Here is a 16,845-nt window from a genome sequence, read left to right as displayed (position 1 = left end):
GATAAGAGCACTGGCTGCTCTTGTAGAGGACCTGGGTTCAGTTCCCAGCACCCACATGGTAGCTCACAACAGCCTGTAACTCCAGTTCCAGGGAATCTGATGCTGTATTCAGGTCTCCATCAACACTGCACACATGTGGTGCACATACATCCATGTAAGCACTCATACACAGACATAAAATAAAAATAAATAAAATTTTTTAAAAAAAGCAAAATTCATTTTCGTCATGCTGAGGGATTCCAGCTTCCTATTATTATATGGTGTTTTACAAAATATGAGTCATCAATTACAGCAAATAAAAATAATTTTCATTTCAATGGAGAAGCAAATTATAAGTTAAAAAAATCAAGTTTAATATATAAAAAAAGTTACACATAAAGGTTTCCTCGTTTCTAAAAGTTTGATTTCTGGGATGAAGTAGTTTTTACACTCAATCTTTTCAAATCTTCAGCAGCTGGTCTTGTCAAGAACACCGAGTACTGGAGAGCAGGAAGCTTTATTCAACCAGTGTGTTCCTTGGCCACATCCCTCTGCAGAGGCTTTGCACTTGGCGCTCTGGGGCTATAGGGAATCCTGGAGACTGGGGGATTCTGGCAGGGTTGCCATCTCAGGATGTGCACCTGGCTCATGGCATCCAGCTGGAGGCAGTCCAGAAGCAGGTGCCTTTTTATATTTACATATGAATGCATCTGTTTTTCCAAGGCTAACTTTGAAGCACTCCACCGGCACCAGGGAGCCACAGGGGACCACTCTGCTTGGGCACTGGGAGCTACCAGCTTTCTGTGAAGGCAATGCTGTGTCTGATGTACCAGATCTTTTGTCAGGATTCAGAAGCATCCTCATCTCCGGGTCAGTGATGTTGCCCTGGGAAGTCGGGGGGATGCTGTTGCCTCCACAGTCTCTAAGGTGCCTGTGGTGATCCTCACTGAGCAGCAAGACCATGGCTCCACCAACACACAGCACCCTGTGACAAAAAAAAAAAAAAAAAAAAAGGTAATTGGGACGAGTATTTCTTTCTTCTGAAACAACAAACAATCCCGATTTATTTAAAATAGTTGTTAATCTGAAATTTAATTTCATCTATTTAAAAACAAGGGTTTTGATAATTAGGTAGCATTTTCTATAATGCATATTCATTATAGCAATTATGGAATCTCTAGTACAAATCTGCTTTAATTATCTATTTTTGCTCTACTTAAAAGGCAAGCTTCAAAGTAATTTGTAGTCACATTCTAACAAATGATTGTATAATGGGGAAGGCAAATGGCAGAATCCTATGGAATCAGCACACTGAAGAAAGAAAAGGCGGATGACAGAAGTCACCAGGGAGCAGTTGGGCCGTGAACAAAGGGATGTTAAGGAAGAGCTCATGAAGGGAAGACCCTTTTGGGAGTGATTTACTCAGTCACTCAAGTCCTGCCAGTGACACATCTGTGGGAACAGGGCTGGAGGGCACACAGACGTGAGTGACTAAGGACCGCAGTGGTGAGGGAGGCAAGGGGCGGTCAGAGTGAGGTGGCCGCTACAAGTGCACTCGTGAGGCAGGCTTGGAGTGACGGGAAGGGCCACGCTGTGGGAGCCAGCGGGGCAGAAGCAACAGACCAAGGCACTGAAAAGGGTTCGCCCTGCTGGGGGAGCCGGGAACTGGGAGCAGAGCTCAGTCTGGAACATGATGCTGCTGAGGGCAGGTCTCAAAGGACAGCTGGGGTTCTGGACAGCCTGGGGGTTCTGAGCCTGGGCCTGAGGCTGAGACAGGAGGTTTAATGATAAAGCCAAACTGACTGGGATCATTGGGATGGCAGGAGATTGAGAGGGATGCAAAGGCAGGGAGCAGGGACTTCTGCAGGGAAGGACCACGGAAGAGAGCCAGGAGACACACAGGGGTGCCACGGAGGCCACAGGACCAGCAAGTGGCCAGGGTTAGATGCCACCAGTGAGCCTGGGGACAGAAGGCGCAGGGCAGAAAGGAGATAATGAATTGCTACAGCAGGGACTTGTTTCCACTCTTGATGACCTTCCCACCATTCCTTCCCGGCGTCCACTCAGAAGGCAGATGCAAATGCCTGCTCACTCTAGGAGTCAGCAAGTTCTAGACTCTGTCCCCTGGTGCTCCCAGCTGCTCTGCTGTCTGTCTGCTCCTGCCTTTCTGTCCGATGGTGCTCCCAGCTGCTCTGCCAGGGATCTTCAGTTGCTCAATCTCAATAACCTGCCTCTGTCTCGGGACACCTGGTCTCACTCCTTGCTCTCCACTTACCACATTCCCTTGTGTGCTTTCTCATCCCCCAAGGCCCCAAGAACTCGAATACCACCTCCCTGGAGAGGCAGCTCTTGGCCAGGCCTAAGGTACAGACAGCATCCTGCTCTCGCTCCAGCAGCGCATCCTGCCCTATTTTCCACCGCAGTTGCTGGGACCAGACACTACTGTGTGTCCCGTCATACCACTCTGACGGGGGGGGGGGGGGGGCAGGGGGACCTCACCTGTCCTGCCCACAGCTGTGTTCCCATGACCTAGTGCACAGGACATCCGCACACCTCTGAAAGCGTCTCGGGAAAGGACAGGACGAGAGAGGAACGTGGGCACAGTATGGTTCTTGGTGAAGGGACTGGGAGAAGCAGCCTGGCTGAGGGGAGAAGCAGCCTGGCGGAGGGGAGAAGCAGCCCGGCGGAGGGGAGAAGCAGCCTGGCTGAAGGGAGAAGCAGCCTGGCGGAGGGGAGAAGCAGCCTGGCTGAAGGGAGAAGCAGCCCGGCGGAGGGGAGAAGCAGCCTGGCTGAAGGGAGAAGCAGCCCGGCTGAGGGGAGAAGCAGCCTGGCTGAGGGGAGAAGCAGCCTGGCGGAAGGGAGAAGCAGCCTGGCGGAAGGGAGAAGCAGCCTGGCGGAGGGGAGAAGCCACTCCTCCACAGAGCAGGTGGGAAGAGGTCAGCTGTGACTGTCTGCCAGAGACAGAAACAAGAAAACTACAAATATCTCCAAATATATAAAAATGTATAAGTACAGTGGCAATGAAACATAATCTTCAACTCATTTCCTTCTCAAAGATGAAAAGACTAATGCTTTGCTTGCTAAGATTGAGACAATGACATTCTTGGAGATGGAAATTGGTGTGACATTGTTGGGCTAGCAGGCCAGTTATATCGTATCAACAATCAGAGTATCTTCAGCCCTGGAATGTTACTTGGACTATCCCAGAAGACGTGAGCAGTGGCAGCAGAGGGACAGTGCTCACCAATGGTGGCAGCTCCTATCTACCCAGTGCTTGCTATATATCAGGCTGTTTTAAATGCCCCGTGTAACACATATCATTTGACCCTTCCAACTATCCTTTCAAGTATGCACCCCAGCACTGTTATTTCACAGACAAAGACAGGAAATGTCTCTTTTCTAGCACATGTGCAAGGCAAGACACTTCATGTGATATTTACCAACTTATTTATTGTGACTTTTTCAAACAGCAGGGAAGATAAAGGAGAAAAGATGACCTAAAGTTCTCTAATGAGTGTTCTTGGCCTTTTTCCATGTACATGTGCAGAACTGCTTACAAAAGGGCTATTCAGAAATCACAATATTGCTCAAAATGCTTGCCCCAAACAACAGAAATATATTGGTTCTTGATATTGATAATATCTTTAAAATGCCCTGTTCTTAAGAGGGTGAAAAAACTCTGTGTACTGAACCATAGGAAAGATTTCTCTTCTGCATGGGACCCTGTGAGGCCAGGGGCAGATGATACAATGATGCTGCCACTTGACCACAGAGCACACTAGGTCTTGGCCATCTAAACCACCTACTGCGATGCCCTGCCTGGAAGGTTTGGTGGACTCGCTGGTCATCACTCACTGAACGCCAGCATGTATGAAAACATGGCCCTTTACAAAATTCTTTCACAGCTTCTGGATTTTACTGGAAACCATCTTCTTCCCTGAGCCCATTCTGGGGCTCTTCAGCACATGGAGCTTTCCCCTTTCTTCAAGGTGAGCAAGGAGCATTTCAAGTTGTGTTCACGTACTTGACATGAAATAATGAGAAGAAAGCTCAGATGCTCCGCTCACTTCCTAGTGTGCTGTCCTGATGGAATGGGTAACAGAGCGGCATGCACTGCTCATGCCATCACATCTCCCTTCCTGGGACAACCAGAACCATCTCTCTCCACTGTCATTATGAGTAGGTTTACGAGGCACCTCTCCCCTTCATTTTAGTAACACAAGTCTCCTCTTTGATTTTTACATGTCTAGACGATAAACACCCCTGAGTTATTGGGAGAAAAGTTGTATGCATTTAACTCTGAATATATGTTCCCGCATACTTTCCAACAAGTGGCTCATGCTAGAAGTCTGGGTAGGAGCTAAGAGGCTGAGCGCTGTCCAGTGCTGAGAACTGTTTTGAGAGCTTTAGATCCATGGGATCCCCGGAACAACACTTGAAGGTATGTATTGTGCCAGCAAAATTAGATATGAAGTGGTCAGGCAGCCTGCTTATGCTTGAGGAATTACAGAGTAACAGCCGAGACTGGATCAGTTCTTTGCTTCCCAGGCTGTGCTCTCAGTCACTGCTGGGTTGTCTGTGTGAACCTAAAACCACCTAGGTCAAGAGTCAGGTCAGAAAGGCTGGGGGCAGGCAGCAAGGACGCTGGGCCTAAGGAGAAGAAAACCCTGATATTCATGCATGTGCTTTGAACCGGACCTACTGAGGCATTCTTAACCATGCAGGGAAGCTTGAATATTCATTTTCCTGACTCTGTGGTAAATATTTAAATTGACTGACAGTGGGCAGGCAGGGACATCCACTACTGTCTCCACAGAAACTTCCAGCTGCTGCATGTGTTTCTGCAACTCTATCTCCCTCCCACCGACTTGTGGACATGTCTAACATCTCTCGGGAAAGTTCCAGTTTAAATGTGTGCCACAGCTCACACATTATCTCACCATAAACTTGTTAATAGGTAGTGAGCAATCCAGTTAGGTTCACAGGCGGTACTTATGAGCTCGGGCAGTACGACAGAATCACACTGGCAGCTTTTAAGAAACACAGCCAGGCCCAACCCTAAATTAAATTAGAAATGCGGACAGTGGTGGGAGATGGGCAATAGTATTTTAAAATGTTCCTGCAATAACTGTAACATGAAGTCAGGGTGTGACTAGAGGGGAATATCTGGGGATGTTCAAGAGATGCCTGTCTCAAGCGCTGCTTTGAGGGGGCGGAGCCAGGGATCCAGGCACAGGGCGTGGTTTGGCTCTCCTTTGATATTTATTTATTTCTCTTATTATGTTTGAGTACCTGCATGCCATAGGGTGCGCGCGCGTGTACACACACACACACACACACACACACACACACACACACACGAGAAACAGGACACACGCAGCTGATAAGAGGCTGTGAGAAGGCTAACGGGTGGGCTTAGACGGTAAGGCGGGCTGTGACTTCCTCACGGAAGACACTCCTTCCAAAATATACTCTCAGCTGGTGACACATTACTCTCATGGCAGGCTTATAACACTCAAGCTGTTCTGGTCCATCAAATGTCCAGCTGACATAATTTATTGTGGATTGATTCCGTATTTTTCTCTATTTATTCCTGTATCAACGTAAATGATGGAAATTTTACGTTGGAAAATGTTTATCTAGGCCTCACTGTTTGAACCTCTCCCAAATTTATTTAAATTAATATTAGATTATATCCTGAGGTCAACACTGGAAAGTTCACCCTGCCCTCACCGTTCTGGCCTGCGGTCCAGATGCTCTGCCAGCAGGCACAGGTTAATCTTTCTGGACCCCAGTTCCTCATCTGTAAAGTGTGGGGTCTGACTGAGAGGATGCAGGCGTGTGAGGATTAGAACAACATATGACTGGAACAAAAGCCATTTTTTCCTCAATAAAATTAATGGTATAAGAAGGCACAGAAAACAGTTTTACACTTCTAACTTTTAGAAAATTAAACATCAAAATTTTGGGAAATTACTCCACTGTGAACTGACTTAAGGGCAATGATATATTTTGGCTAAACGGCCTGTGGCTAAAAAAAAATTATGGAAATAAATTCAACAACTTACCTTTCCATTTCCTGTAGGATGCTTTTGATGTCTTTTCCTAACTTGAATTTTTTCCCAAATGGAATGTCAGAAATAATAACATCGACGCTTTGTGACGGCAGTGGTAACTCTGCAATGGAGAAACCGGAGACTCTAGTTACAGCAAGGTCAGGCACTGACAACCTCAACAAGATACTGACCTACAAGGACTTAAAAAAAAATAAACGAACTCAATAAAATGTAGTTTCTATACTGTCTCTACCAGACTGAAGACAAAGAGTAGCGACACTACTGTGTAGTCCTCCCTGGTCCGGCAGGGTGGCCCGCAGGAAGAAACTGCAGAGGGGAGTTACTTTGTTTATGTTGAATATGTTGAACTCTGTGAAGCTGTGTTACTCTGTTACTAAAACACCTGATGGTACAACAAAGAGTTGAACCGCCAACAGCGAGGCCCGAGAGAGAAACAGGCAGGGCTGGCGGGCAGAGAGGGCATATAGAAGAAGAAATATGGGGGTAAAGGAAGTAGTCAGAGGAGGAGGAGGAGGGCATCAGGGGCCAGCCACCCGGCTATACAACCAGCAATGGAGTAAGAGTAAGATTTACAGAAATAAGAGAACAGGAAAAGCCCAGAGGCAAAATACAGATGGGATAATTTAAGAAAAGCTGACTAGAAACAAGCCAAGCTAAGGGCGGGCATTCATAAGTAAGAGTAAGTCTCCCCGTGTTTATTTGGGGGCTGGGTGGCGGGGTGCCTCAACAGAGTAAAAGCAAAACCAACAGTAGTGGAGTGTTTTAAAGATTGCTTTTTACTTTTACCAGAGTCTTTAAATCCTTGTAAACAGTCCTCTCCCCTCTTTCCCTCCTTCAGCGCACAGCATCAGTGTCTACAGGAAGTACCTACCGCTGACTGAGAGTTGTTCACCTAAGGGTGTGTGCACACAGACTGTAGGCCAGAGACTGTGGGCTAGTACCTAACTCCTAAGACAGCATACAGTGAAACCCTGTGAATTAAGTGCTCTGAACTGCCTGTCACTAAGGACAAGGCCCTAGAACAGGAACAGCAAAAGCAAACAATTCTGTTCCACATCTCTGGAGGATGATTCCAGAATGGGGAAAAAGTTTAGTTTGAAAACTGGGTCTTTTGAACACAAGAGCTACTTGGGTTCTCCTTTGTATTCTGGCAGAAAGGTGGGTAAAAAGACTTAATACAGGACTGCGGAGCTAAGATTCTCTCCTGTAGGCTTTGCGGCCCTCGGGTGTGTTTTCGCGCATAAACTATGGCTTGTCACCCCTCCCTAGTCCAGGTCTGGGACACTCGTGTTCTGTCAGAAACACTCACTCTCTTAGTTGTTTAAAGTTAGTTCTATACTATAGTGAACTCAATCATCTTGCCCTGACGTCCTCTGTCCCTCAGTTGATTCATTTTTTTCTATGTCTGCATTTTATTAAATACCTCCCAGGCTGCAAAGGGCTAATTAGTGAAATGTTCCCTGAACATTTCACATCGGAAACTGTCTGTGCTGAAACACTGTTGTGGGTGGCATATTTTTGGGTCACAGACGGCTTCAGGAATCCTGACAAAGGACCCCAGAGCCCTGGAAACAGACACTACCCTGGAAACTGTTGTAACTCATCTCTTCCCTTTGTGGCCCAAAGCAGTGGAGACGCTTAGTTTGCTGGCTCATCACCTTCCCCGGCTGGTCAGCTGTTCCTGGGTCTTCTATGTTCCTAACTCTTTTGTTTATATCAGCTAAGTACAGGGAGGTGCAAATAATGTCACCCAATTTGTTGCTTTGTTTGTTTTTGTTTTTCAAGACAGGGTTTCTCTGTGTAGCCTTGGCTGTCCTGGAACTCACTCTGTAGACCAGCCTGGCCTCAAACTCAGAGATTAGCCTGCCTCTGCTCCTGAGCGCTGGGATTAAAGGCGTGTGCCGCCGCCACGAGCCAGCAGCTCGCCTGTTTTTATGTGTGCCACATGCACACAGTGCCTTTGGAGGACAAAAGTGGCTGCTGGATTCTGAGACTGGAGTCACAGTCGTGAGCTGCCATGTGGGTGCTAGGACTCAAACCTGAGAAGGGTAGCCAGTGCTTTTAATAACTGGCCATCTCTCCAGCCCCTAAAAGTAGTCTTAAACATGTAAAATGTACTTGGCAACTGGGTTGGGATATTATTTAATTTATAGTTCAGTTGAAAAGGAGAATGCTAAAGTTATACACTTTGGAAATACCCATGATCCTACATGATGGTGGGCATAAAAACAACACATATTTGTGCACATTAAGGCTTTAATCAAACTTTAAAAATCTGAACACAGCTGGGGATGTGGTGGCACACGCATTTAATCCCAGCACTCGGGAGGCAGAAGGAGGTGGAACTCTGTGAATAGCCAACCTGGTCTACAAAGCCCAGGACAGCTAGAATTGTTACATAGATAAACCATCTTGGGAAAAAAAAATCTGAACACTAACATAATTGTAGTATTCACTACCAACCAGCTTCATGGACACATTTGTTTCTGATCCTGTGTTATCAATGGTTTAAAGCTGTTTTTCATAAACTGCCTGTGAGCTTCAAAGTTTTTTCATATTTAAAAAACTTCTTGGACTACGTTTACATTTGAGAACATACTTTGTCTAGAGTGTTCAAGTCTCACAGCAAAGTCCACTAAGTGCAGGTTACTATCAATTCTACCTCAGGCAGAAAACGGGAACATTCTGGCCTTCAGAGTCCTCCCACTCAGTGACTCCAGCAAACATACAATTCAAATAAGTCATCTCTATTGTTTTTATTTTACCAAGTGTGTAGACTCAACAGAACTAGAACCGCAGTTCCAGTCCATTCTATTCTAGAATATACTCATGTCCAACTAAAACGAAGAAAGTCATCAGAAGATTCTTGCCACAAGACATCCAAGGTATATTTACAGGATGAATTTTACCTTGTGCAATATTGAACTCAATTATCTGTTCATGCTTGCCTGGTTGCTAACTTTATTTTTAATAACAAATCACCAAAGAAAAATCATAAATGTAAGAACCTGCAGTTGAATAGTGAACAGCATGAATTTAGAAGACCAGCCATTCTGTGTCAACGAAAAGCCATGCTTTACAAGCACAGTGATGTTAAATGCATTTTCTTCAGCTGCGTGAGACAAACATCTGGCTTTGATCCACAAATGTCATGAAAATCACTCCTACGCCTTGAAGCAAATGCTAGGTGGTTCTATCAGCAGACTTGTCTCCCTTGGTCACCATGGACAGGAAATGTCAACAGCCTTCATTCACGTTACATGCTCATTATTACCTTTCTAGAGAAGTGTAGACTTGGTACTGACCGTCCTGTTAAAAACACACTCGTATGAACGTACCGGCACTGAGAGCTTACTACAAAATAGAGATGTCACCAAACAATACAGTGACAGCATGCAGACACTTCTGAGATGAGTTCTCACTCCTTTACTGTTATATCTCATGCTCACCTAGCCTGCCACATCCTGCGTTTGCTGTTCACTCCGCAGAGGTGACACCAGCCAGGCCAGCAGGTTGGGAGACAAGTGTTAGAGGAAAACACACACACTGCAGCATGAAGAAGAACAAAACCACGTGGCCTGAGAATCATCAGCTCATCAAACTCCTGAACAAGGGTGGTGATGAACGGCATGAGTGTGGCCAAGAATCTTGTTACAATAAAGCCTGTTGATGAAGTGATGAGTGACAAGCTGTGGGATGTCTGTCGGGATGCAATGTAAACATTCCCTTTACTGAGTCACCTTTTAATTATACCACAAATGTATTTCTTTTGCTCAGATCTGTATGTTACAGCTTCTACCATATGTTAAGAATGTGTATATGTCAACAGATGGAAAAGCTAGTCAGTGATGACTTCTCACTTCCCAAGATAACTGGTGGCATAACACTAATTCTAGTCCACATTGTCACGATGATTAAAACTCAGGAACAAACTCACAGAATGTCTTCATATTAAGTGATCATCTTTGTTTATACTAGCAGAGGGTTACAACACAAAGTGAATGCTAACAAGAGGCAGAAATAATAGCCATTAAAACCAATAAAAAGTAAATAATAAAGTGGGGTCAATGAGATGGCTCAGTGGGTAAAGGCGCTTGCTGCCAAGCCTGATGACCACAGGTCACTCCCTGTCCCCATGGAGGGAGAGAAGTGACTCCTGCAAGCTGTCCTCTGACTTTACATGTGTCAAATGAAGCTCACGTGCACGCAAACACACACACACACACACACACACACACACACACACACAAATAAATATATAAATACAATGCAATAAAGAGAATAAGATGATGGTTTTATATAGATAAAAATTCACTCTATTTAAGAACAGCAGAGGTACCTTTTCTTGTAGTTAAAGTGAAACTTTACCGAAAACATCTCCAAAGTGAATCAGCAGTGGAGCTGGGAATGTGGCAGAGGGTCTGGTGGGCAATCATCGTGCCCTCCCTCAGGCCTGCAAGGTGCCGTGGAGAAAGCAAGCAGATTCAAATACCCTGGCTCTGAGACCGCTTAGGACGCTGTTCTCTTAAAGGTTTCAGGAAGATCCTCCTTAAAGAACTGGACTCATGAGACCCTGATTTGGTCATCTCTCATTACTCTAGAAATCTGGGTCTTCAGACTGAGCAGTGGTCACCGCTGAAAACAACCATGAGCTTGCGATCAGCCTGAATCTTCCTGGAGGCTCCTCTCTGGAGCATCTAATGCAAAACTGATCCCAACATGTTCCCTGTGGTGCTCATTTTTGCTGCTATCTCTCTCTAGAAGAGAAACTACAGAAACACACTCTGTTCTTTGGGATTAAAGGTTCAATATTTACTCACGGCCAAGAGCAGGATACTTCTTCCTCAGCAGAATGAAATGAGCTGCTTTTTAAAAAGGACAGTGTGATACCAAGTAACCAAGCAGGCAAGGAGCTCAGTGATACTGCTTAAACAGCGCCGGGCCACAGAGGTTAGGGGCCTACGACAGGGACTCTGCATGCTTGGTGCCTGCCCCCATCTGCCACTGCTGATTCCCTATTAACAAGAGGGGGTAATGGTTACATCCATCCTGGTTTGCCCAGACCTCCCTGGGTTCTTGAAAGTATTGGTTTAGCACCCATGGTGGGTGACTAACTCACTTCTCTGTGTCTAAGCAAAGGATCGGCTTATTCATTTCATACTGCTCAGGTGAAAGAAATTCAGATAATTTCTTCCCCCTCTAATACTCTATGCTATGATTGCATCCTGTCATTCCAGACCATGAGATGACAACGGACCAGTTGTAATAAAGACATCTTCAAAAAGAGTGCGCCAGCTTAAGTGCTATGGGAACTACATAAATTACCACTTCCCAGTCAGGAATGTTTGAAAAAAAAAAAAGATCAAACAAGTGTAGTATTGGAAGTAATGTGCACTAATTAGCCCCACAGAGCTCCAACAGGGCACCGGCAACCACACCCATGCACCTCCTTTTGTTTTTCACTATCTTACCTGTGACAGACGCTTTAAGTAAGTCAATCTTGTCCGTGAGGCCTGCGGCCTTCAGATTGTCACCTGCACCACGTAACTGCGTGTCGCTGACATCAGCACCCATGTAATATACATCCTGTGGGAAAGAAGTCCATGTTTTAAGTATAAATAAACCCATTCAGTATTTCAGCAATTAAGAAAATCTACCTGCATTTTATTAAAGGGCAAAAGGAGAGTTAACCGATTCTTAATTTCAAGTTAAAACAGTTTAAAGTGCTTTTTAAAAATATACAATAAATAGTAAACTTTAAAGTCTGTTAAATATTTTATCATTATAGATGCCTAAGGAATTTGGAAATTAGTATAATACAGGTATGAATAATCATTATAATCCTGTCATATTTTCTTAACTTCTTCAAAGCATTTAAAGAAATAATATAGAAATTTAATGAACTCTTCAAAATCTATCATAATTATAGTAAACAGGAACTCACATAATTACAACAATCCAAAACCAGACTTTCTTACTCATAAAATATTGATAAGTGACTTAATTATTAAAATGGACACATCACTTGATCTAGAGAAAACTTTGAACTTACTGGCCACTCCTCAGCAGCTTCCACAAGTGTGGTCCCAAGGCCACACATGGGGTCCAGAACCAGCGCCCCAGCCTAATTAGAGAAGTAGAATTGCTGTTACTAAGTCTGCTGTAAGAGGCCCTCTGTAAAAGAAGCCTAAAGCTGGGGAGTCATTAGCTCAGGAGTCAAGATTCCTTCTTATGCTGTAGGAGAACTTGGGCAGCTCAAGTCCTAAGGCATCGGTCATGGTTCGAGGCAGGAGGGAGCCCAGTGTGGTCAAGGAACAGCGAGTGGGGCGTGGGGTGGGGTGGGGGCCAGAGGCCATGTTAACACTGGAGACGCAGCTAGGGAATGCCAAGACTGTATGGTCCCCAGACCTGAGAGGTCTACAACAACATGCAGCCCATACTACATGCCCACCCAAAGCAGGGCACCTGGGACTTTACTCTTTCTGGAAGTCAGGCTGATGAAATGGTCGCCGTCTGAATGGCGGGATGCCATTACCGTGGCAGAGGGAGGGCATGCCGGACACGTGGTGTGCGGCTCTGAATGGCATTCACACATGACTTCCTACAGCATCAGGCTGGTTAAACCATGTAAGTCACATGGTTCACAGGGCTTCAAGGAGCCAGGACAATGTATTGGGAGGGAAATAGAATTTTGGAGGAAAAAAACTAATTACTTCCACTCTGGAGATAACATCCTGTCAGGGCCTGTCACTACTGTAAGGATTCTGGTTCTGTTGATGAAGGACTAGTCTAGGGTGTGATTAAAAAGTTACATGATATTGCAGTTGGAGGGACCGCGCTCGCGGCTCTGCATCGTGAACCACAGGAGGCTGGCTATGGGGTCCAGGCAGGGAGATTAAGAGCCCTACTGGTGGTCGGATTCTGGGTGTGTTTGAAAAGGTGGAGCCAGAAGGAAGGTTTGGATGTGTACTATAGAAGCCACCCGACAGGCTGGCATGACTAAACCCTCTGCCTGACCAGCAGGGGGAGAGCTGTCTTACCGGTGGGCACAGAGGTATGGAGGGGGAGTTGAAGGAGTGGGAAATTGTTCTGACCCGCTCACTTTGAGACACCTTAGACCTCCGGGTATGGACGGTGAGTGAGTCACTGGATAGGTGGATCTGGAGCTCAACATGAGTCAGCTGCTAAGTGGCATTCAAAGCCTAAGACTGGGTGAGATCACTCAGGAAGTAAGGGGACTTAACAAGGGACGTCTATGCGTCAGGCCTGGGTGCTCTAAACGTGGATGCTCAGAAGATGAGGCTCAGCCATGCTTACTGAGCGGTGGTGCCTGGGCTTCAGGAGATGGGCTAGCGTGGTGCCTAACCAGCAGAGACAATCTGTTTCAGGGAGAGTGGTCATGTGATCAAGTGTTAAAAAGATGATGGGCAGGTTCAGGGAGGTCTTCAGGAAAGTAGTGGGTAACGAGAGAATGGGAAGGCAGGAACTGGAGGCAGCATATACCAGCTGTTTCCAGCAGTGGTTTTTTTGGTCAAAGAAAGTAGAGAAAGGAACCTTGGACTTAGAGGATTTTCCCCCCAAGTTGTAAGCTATTGGAGAGAAGGGCAGGTGAGGCCAATGACTCATTAGAGTCCTTAGGTATGAAAGAGGAAGCGGAATCCAGTATCTGGTTCTAGGGTGTGACAGACAATTCACTACTGAAGGACAAAAGGCAATGTTTCGTGGGCGCAGACTCACATGAAGAGAACACACTGGTTCTGGACTGGTATTCAAGTCAAGTAAGAAGGAAGAGAATTGAAAATGTAGAACCCAAAACAACTATTGCAAGAGAGCAGAGTCTTCCTTTTTAAGAAACAGGGCCTTGCAAAGTTACCAAGGCTGTTCTCAAATTCTTGGGCTCTTATGCTCCTGCCTCAGTTTCCCAAGTAGCTGAGACTATAGGTACACATTTCCACACCTGGAGAAGAGCAGGGTTCTTGAACAGAGACCTTCTGGATTTGACGTGGCCTAGGATGTGGCTAGGGCAGATGGTTAGAGGGAGGGAGCCAATGAGAAGCAGACAGGACTAAAGGCTTATACTCTAACAGGAACGGTACAGAGAGAGGTCTGTACCTGATTGGCATAATCTAATACCATGCACTTCGAGGACGGAAGAAAGAAAAAACCAGCGAGGAGCAAGCAGGACACCTACCCCACTTCAGGTTGAGTGGCGCTTGAGTGTGGGAGGAAAATATCCTTCACTGGACATGTCTACAGAGGAAGCGGGGTCCCCAGGGCACAGCCAGGTGTCAGAACCAGATGGTACCTGAAGGAAAGAAGTGAAATATCCTTCAGGAAAGGAAAACTGTATCCTGGCACCAAACGTAGGTCTGCATCAAGATTTCAGATTTGTATGTGGTCACATAAATTTATATTTAAATGTCAACGTTGGAACTACTGAAAGTACAGAAAAGAACAGATAGTAATCATGTCTCTAGCCTTATACCAAAATAAACTGGGATAAAGGTTTAAAGAATAGCATGGGGGCTGGATCCTTGGCTAAGCTGATGCTCAAACCTCAAGGCTTTGGTGCTCAGGGAAGCCTAGGCTCCCACTGAGACCACCAGGAAGGAACTGGTAGGGGCCACCTTGCCTGGGCTGAGTATTAAGAAAGCAGTGGAATCAGCCTTCGGAGAGCTACAGGCCTGGAAGGAGACCAGAGGCCAGAGGCCCTTCTGTCAGGCATCTCTGGGCTGACAGAGTCTCTCCACACTGTTGATACAGAGACCTGTTTGCCTCTTACCATTTATTCGAGGCATTCGAATAGCCATCGATACCACCCTTTGGCCTTAGTGAGCAGGCAAAACACTGGCTCATCTAGCCTACTGCCCCCGTGAGCACAGGTGTGAACTACTGGAGGGGCGAGGACTTGAGACCTCACAGATGACAACAAAAACACGACAAAAATGAATTAAGGGAGACCATATCTCTTATTCTCAGAACTTAGAAGAACAACTCAAATGGAGAGGTAAAGTATGAAGAGATGGAAACACAGGGGAAGGATGAAAGACTTGGAGGGTGGGGCCAGCAAGTTAGTCGTCTACTGGGATTTCAGAGGTCACAAACAAAGAGTTTAAAGTTAGGTTCACCAGACAGCCGAGGCGACGTATTAAATAAGGGAGGACGCAGTGCGGAGCTCGAGGGACAACGGAAATTATGAAATAGTACCCATTTCATATGCCCGAATAACTTTAAACACTACTGCCATAACAACCAATGAAAACGTGTGCATTTTCCAGGACAGCCACTGGCTTAATTGCTTTATTAATGCTAATTCACTTAGTCCGGATATGGACCTTTCATAACCATCATGGCAGAGACATTCGAAGGAGAGTCTCTCCTTTCACTCCTGAGAAAATGGACCCCAGGAAATTTCCCTTGGAACCTTATGCAGGGAGAGAGAAGAGCCAGAGGAATTCGTCTCTGAAAGATTTCACGAAGTTCGAACGGTTGTTAGATCACTGTGCAAGAGAGATGGGGCTGAGACAATGGTGCCGGATGATGGGCAGGACAACACCGAGACGTATCAGCCCCTGATGTGGACCTAAGTACTTTGTCAGGACCTCGGAGATGCACTTGTAGGTAGGGGGTCACCAGATAGTTTTTGTCAGCTTCTTTCCTAATGTGGCCTCACTGAATACATCTTTTTTGATAGTCATGATTATTTGATTTTTTTTTTAATTAAAAAATTATTTCATTTCATGTGTGTGAGTGTTTTGCCGGCATGTATGCCTGTGTGCTGTGTGTGCCCGAGGAAGCCAGAAGAGATTTGGATGCTGGGGAACTGGAGTTACAGATGGTTGTGATCCATCCTGTGGGTGCTAGGCACTGAATCCCAGTCCTCTGCAAGGGCAGCCACTGCTTCTAGCCCCTGTGCCTTTTGCAAACATCCATTTGGCCTGCTGAGGACAGGCAGCTAAGCCTAGCCCTCAGGGCTGCTAAGGCCCAGGCTCGGACCCTCGCGACCACTTTAACAGTACGAGAAGTTATTTTCATCTTGCAAACAAGCAACTAAGGCACAGTTGTTAAATACTGTCCCTGAACGTCCTTGGCCAGTAAATTCTGGACACAGAACTGAACCAGCAGGCAGACTGGGAAACTCTGGGCTGGAATGGACACACACCCAGGCACACAACGAGAGGCCACACATAAGGAGAATCTGTCAATACTCCCGAGCTTTAGGGGTGACAAGAAAACCCTTAGGAGTCTCCTAGCAGAAAGAACCAAGAAAACCCACAGCGCACGGCAGCTCATCTGCGGCACCAGACCCTGAAAGAGCATCATGGGGCCGAAAGGGGAGAACTATAGACCGAATCCTTCTCACAGCTGAGACAGTACGCCAGGAAGAATGAGGGCTGTCTGGGGAGGGAGGAGACTGACGGTGCCCCAGTCCCACTCAACAGGAGAGGTCAAGGTTATGAAAGACCTGGACCACGTCATCGCCTCACGTGGGGAAGGGAAGAGAACAAACAAGATAAGGAGCCACACACCTCGGAGGGGTCTTTGCAGCTGTGTCCAGATGGGTCGGGACAAGTGTGCTCTGACATTAAGGATGGGCAGGAGGGCCATGGAAGAGCCAACTCAGACTCTGAAACAGCAGGGGCAACGTTGAGGGAAGCTGTGACACACAAAGTCATTGAGTTCAGCCTTGCGGCTGGGGGCTGGGAGAGGAAGTCAGGACAGCTGCAGAGGTCTCCGGGCAGCACAGAAGGGAAGAGAAAGTCCTGGTGACCCAGGAGGCGCAGCTGGG

General features: G+C 46.3%; 1 protein-coding gene across 4 annotated transcripts in view; it reads right to left on the bottom strand.

Moving 5' to 3' along the window:
- Positions 1–329: 329 nt before the first annotated feature.
- Thumpd2 (THUMP domain containing 2) overlaps positions 330–16,845 on the bottom strand; it is a 39,263-nt gene continuing 22,747 nt past the window's right edge. For 3 of the 4 annotated variants that reach the window (XM_036170998.1, XM_036170996.1, XM_036170997.1), the window contains exons 7-10: positions 12,109–12,180; positions 11,528–11,642; positions 6,048–6,156; positions 330–964 (exon numbers count right to left, since the gene is read on the bottom strand). In XM_036170998.1, the coding sequence (XP_036026891.1) occupies positions 562–964; positions 6,048–6,156; positions 11,528–11,642; positions 12,109–12,180 (699 nt within the window). In that variant the 3' untranslated portion in view covers positions 330–561. Of the gene's footprint in view, positions 965–6,047; positions 6,157–11,527; positions 11,643–12,108; positions 12,181–16,845 lie in introns of those variants that run through there. The other variant, XM_036170999.1, reaches the window with a different exon arrangement.

Source organism: Onychomys torridus, chromosome 21 (assembly GCF_903995425.1).
Source record: "Onychomys torridus chromosome 21, mOncTor1.1, whole genome shotgun sequence".
In the NCBI taxonomy this organism is placed as follows: Eukaryota; Metazoa; Chordata; class Mammalia; order Rodentia; family Cricetidae; genus Onychomys; species Onychomys torridus.
The sequence above is the reverse complement of the archived record's forward strand: the minus strand, read 5'-3'. Positions and strand labels throughout refer to the sequence as shown.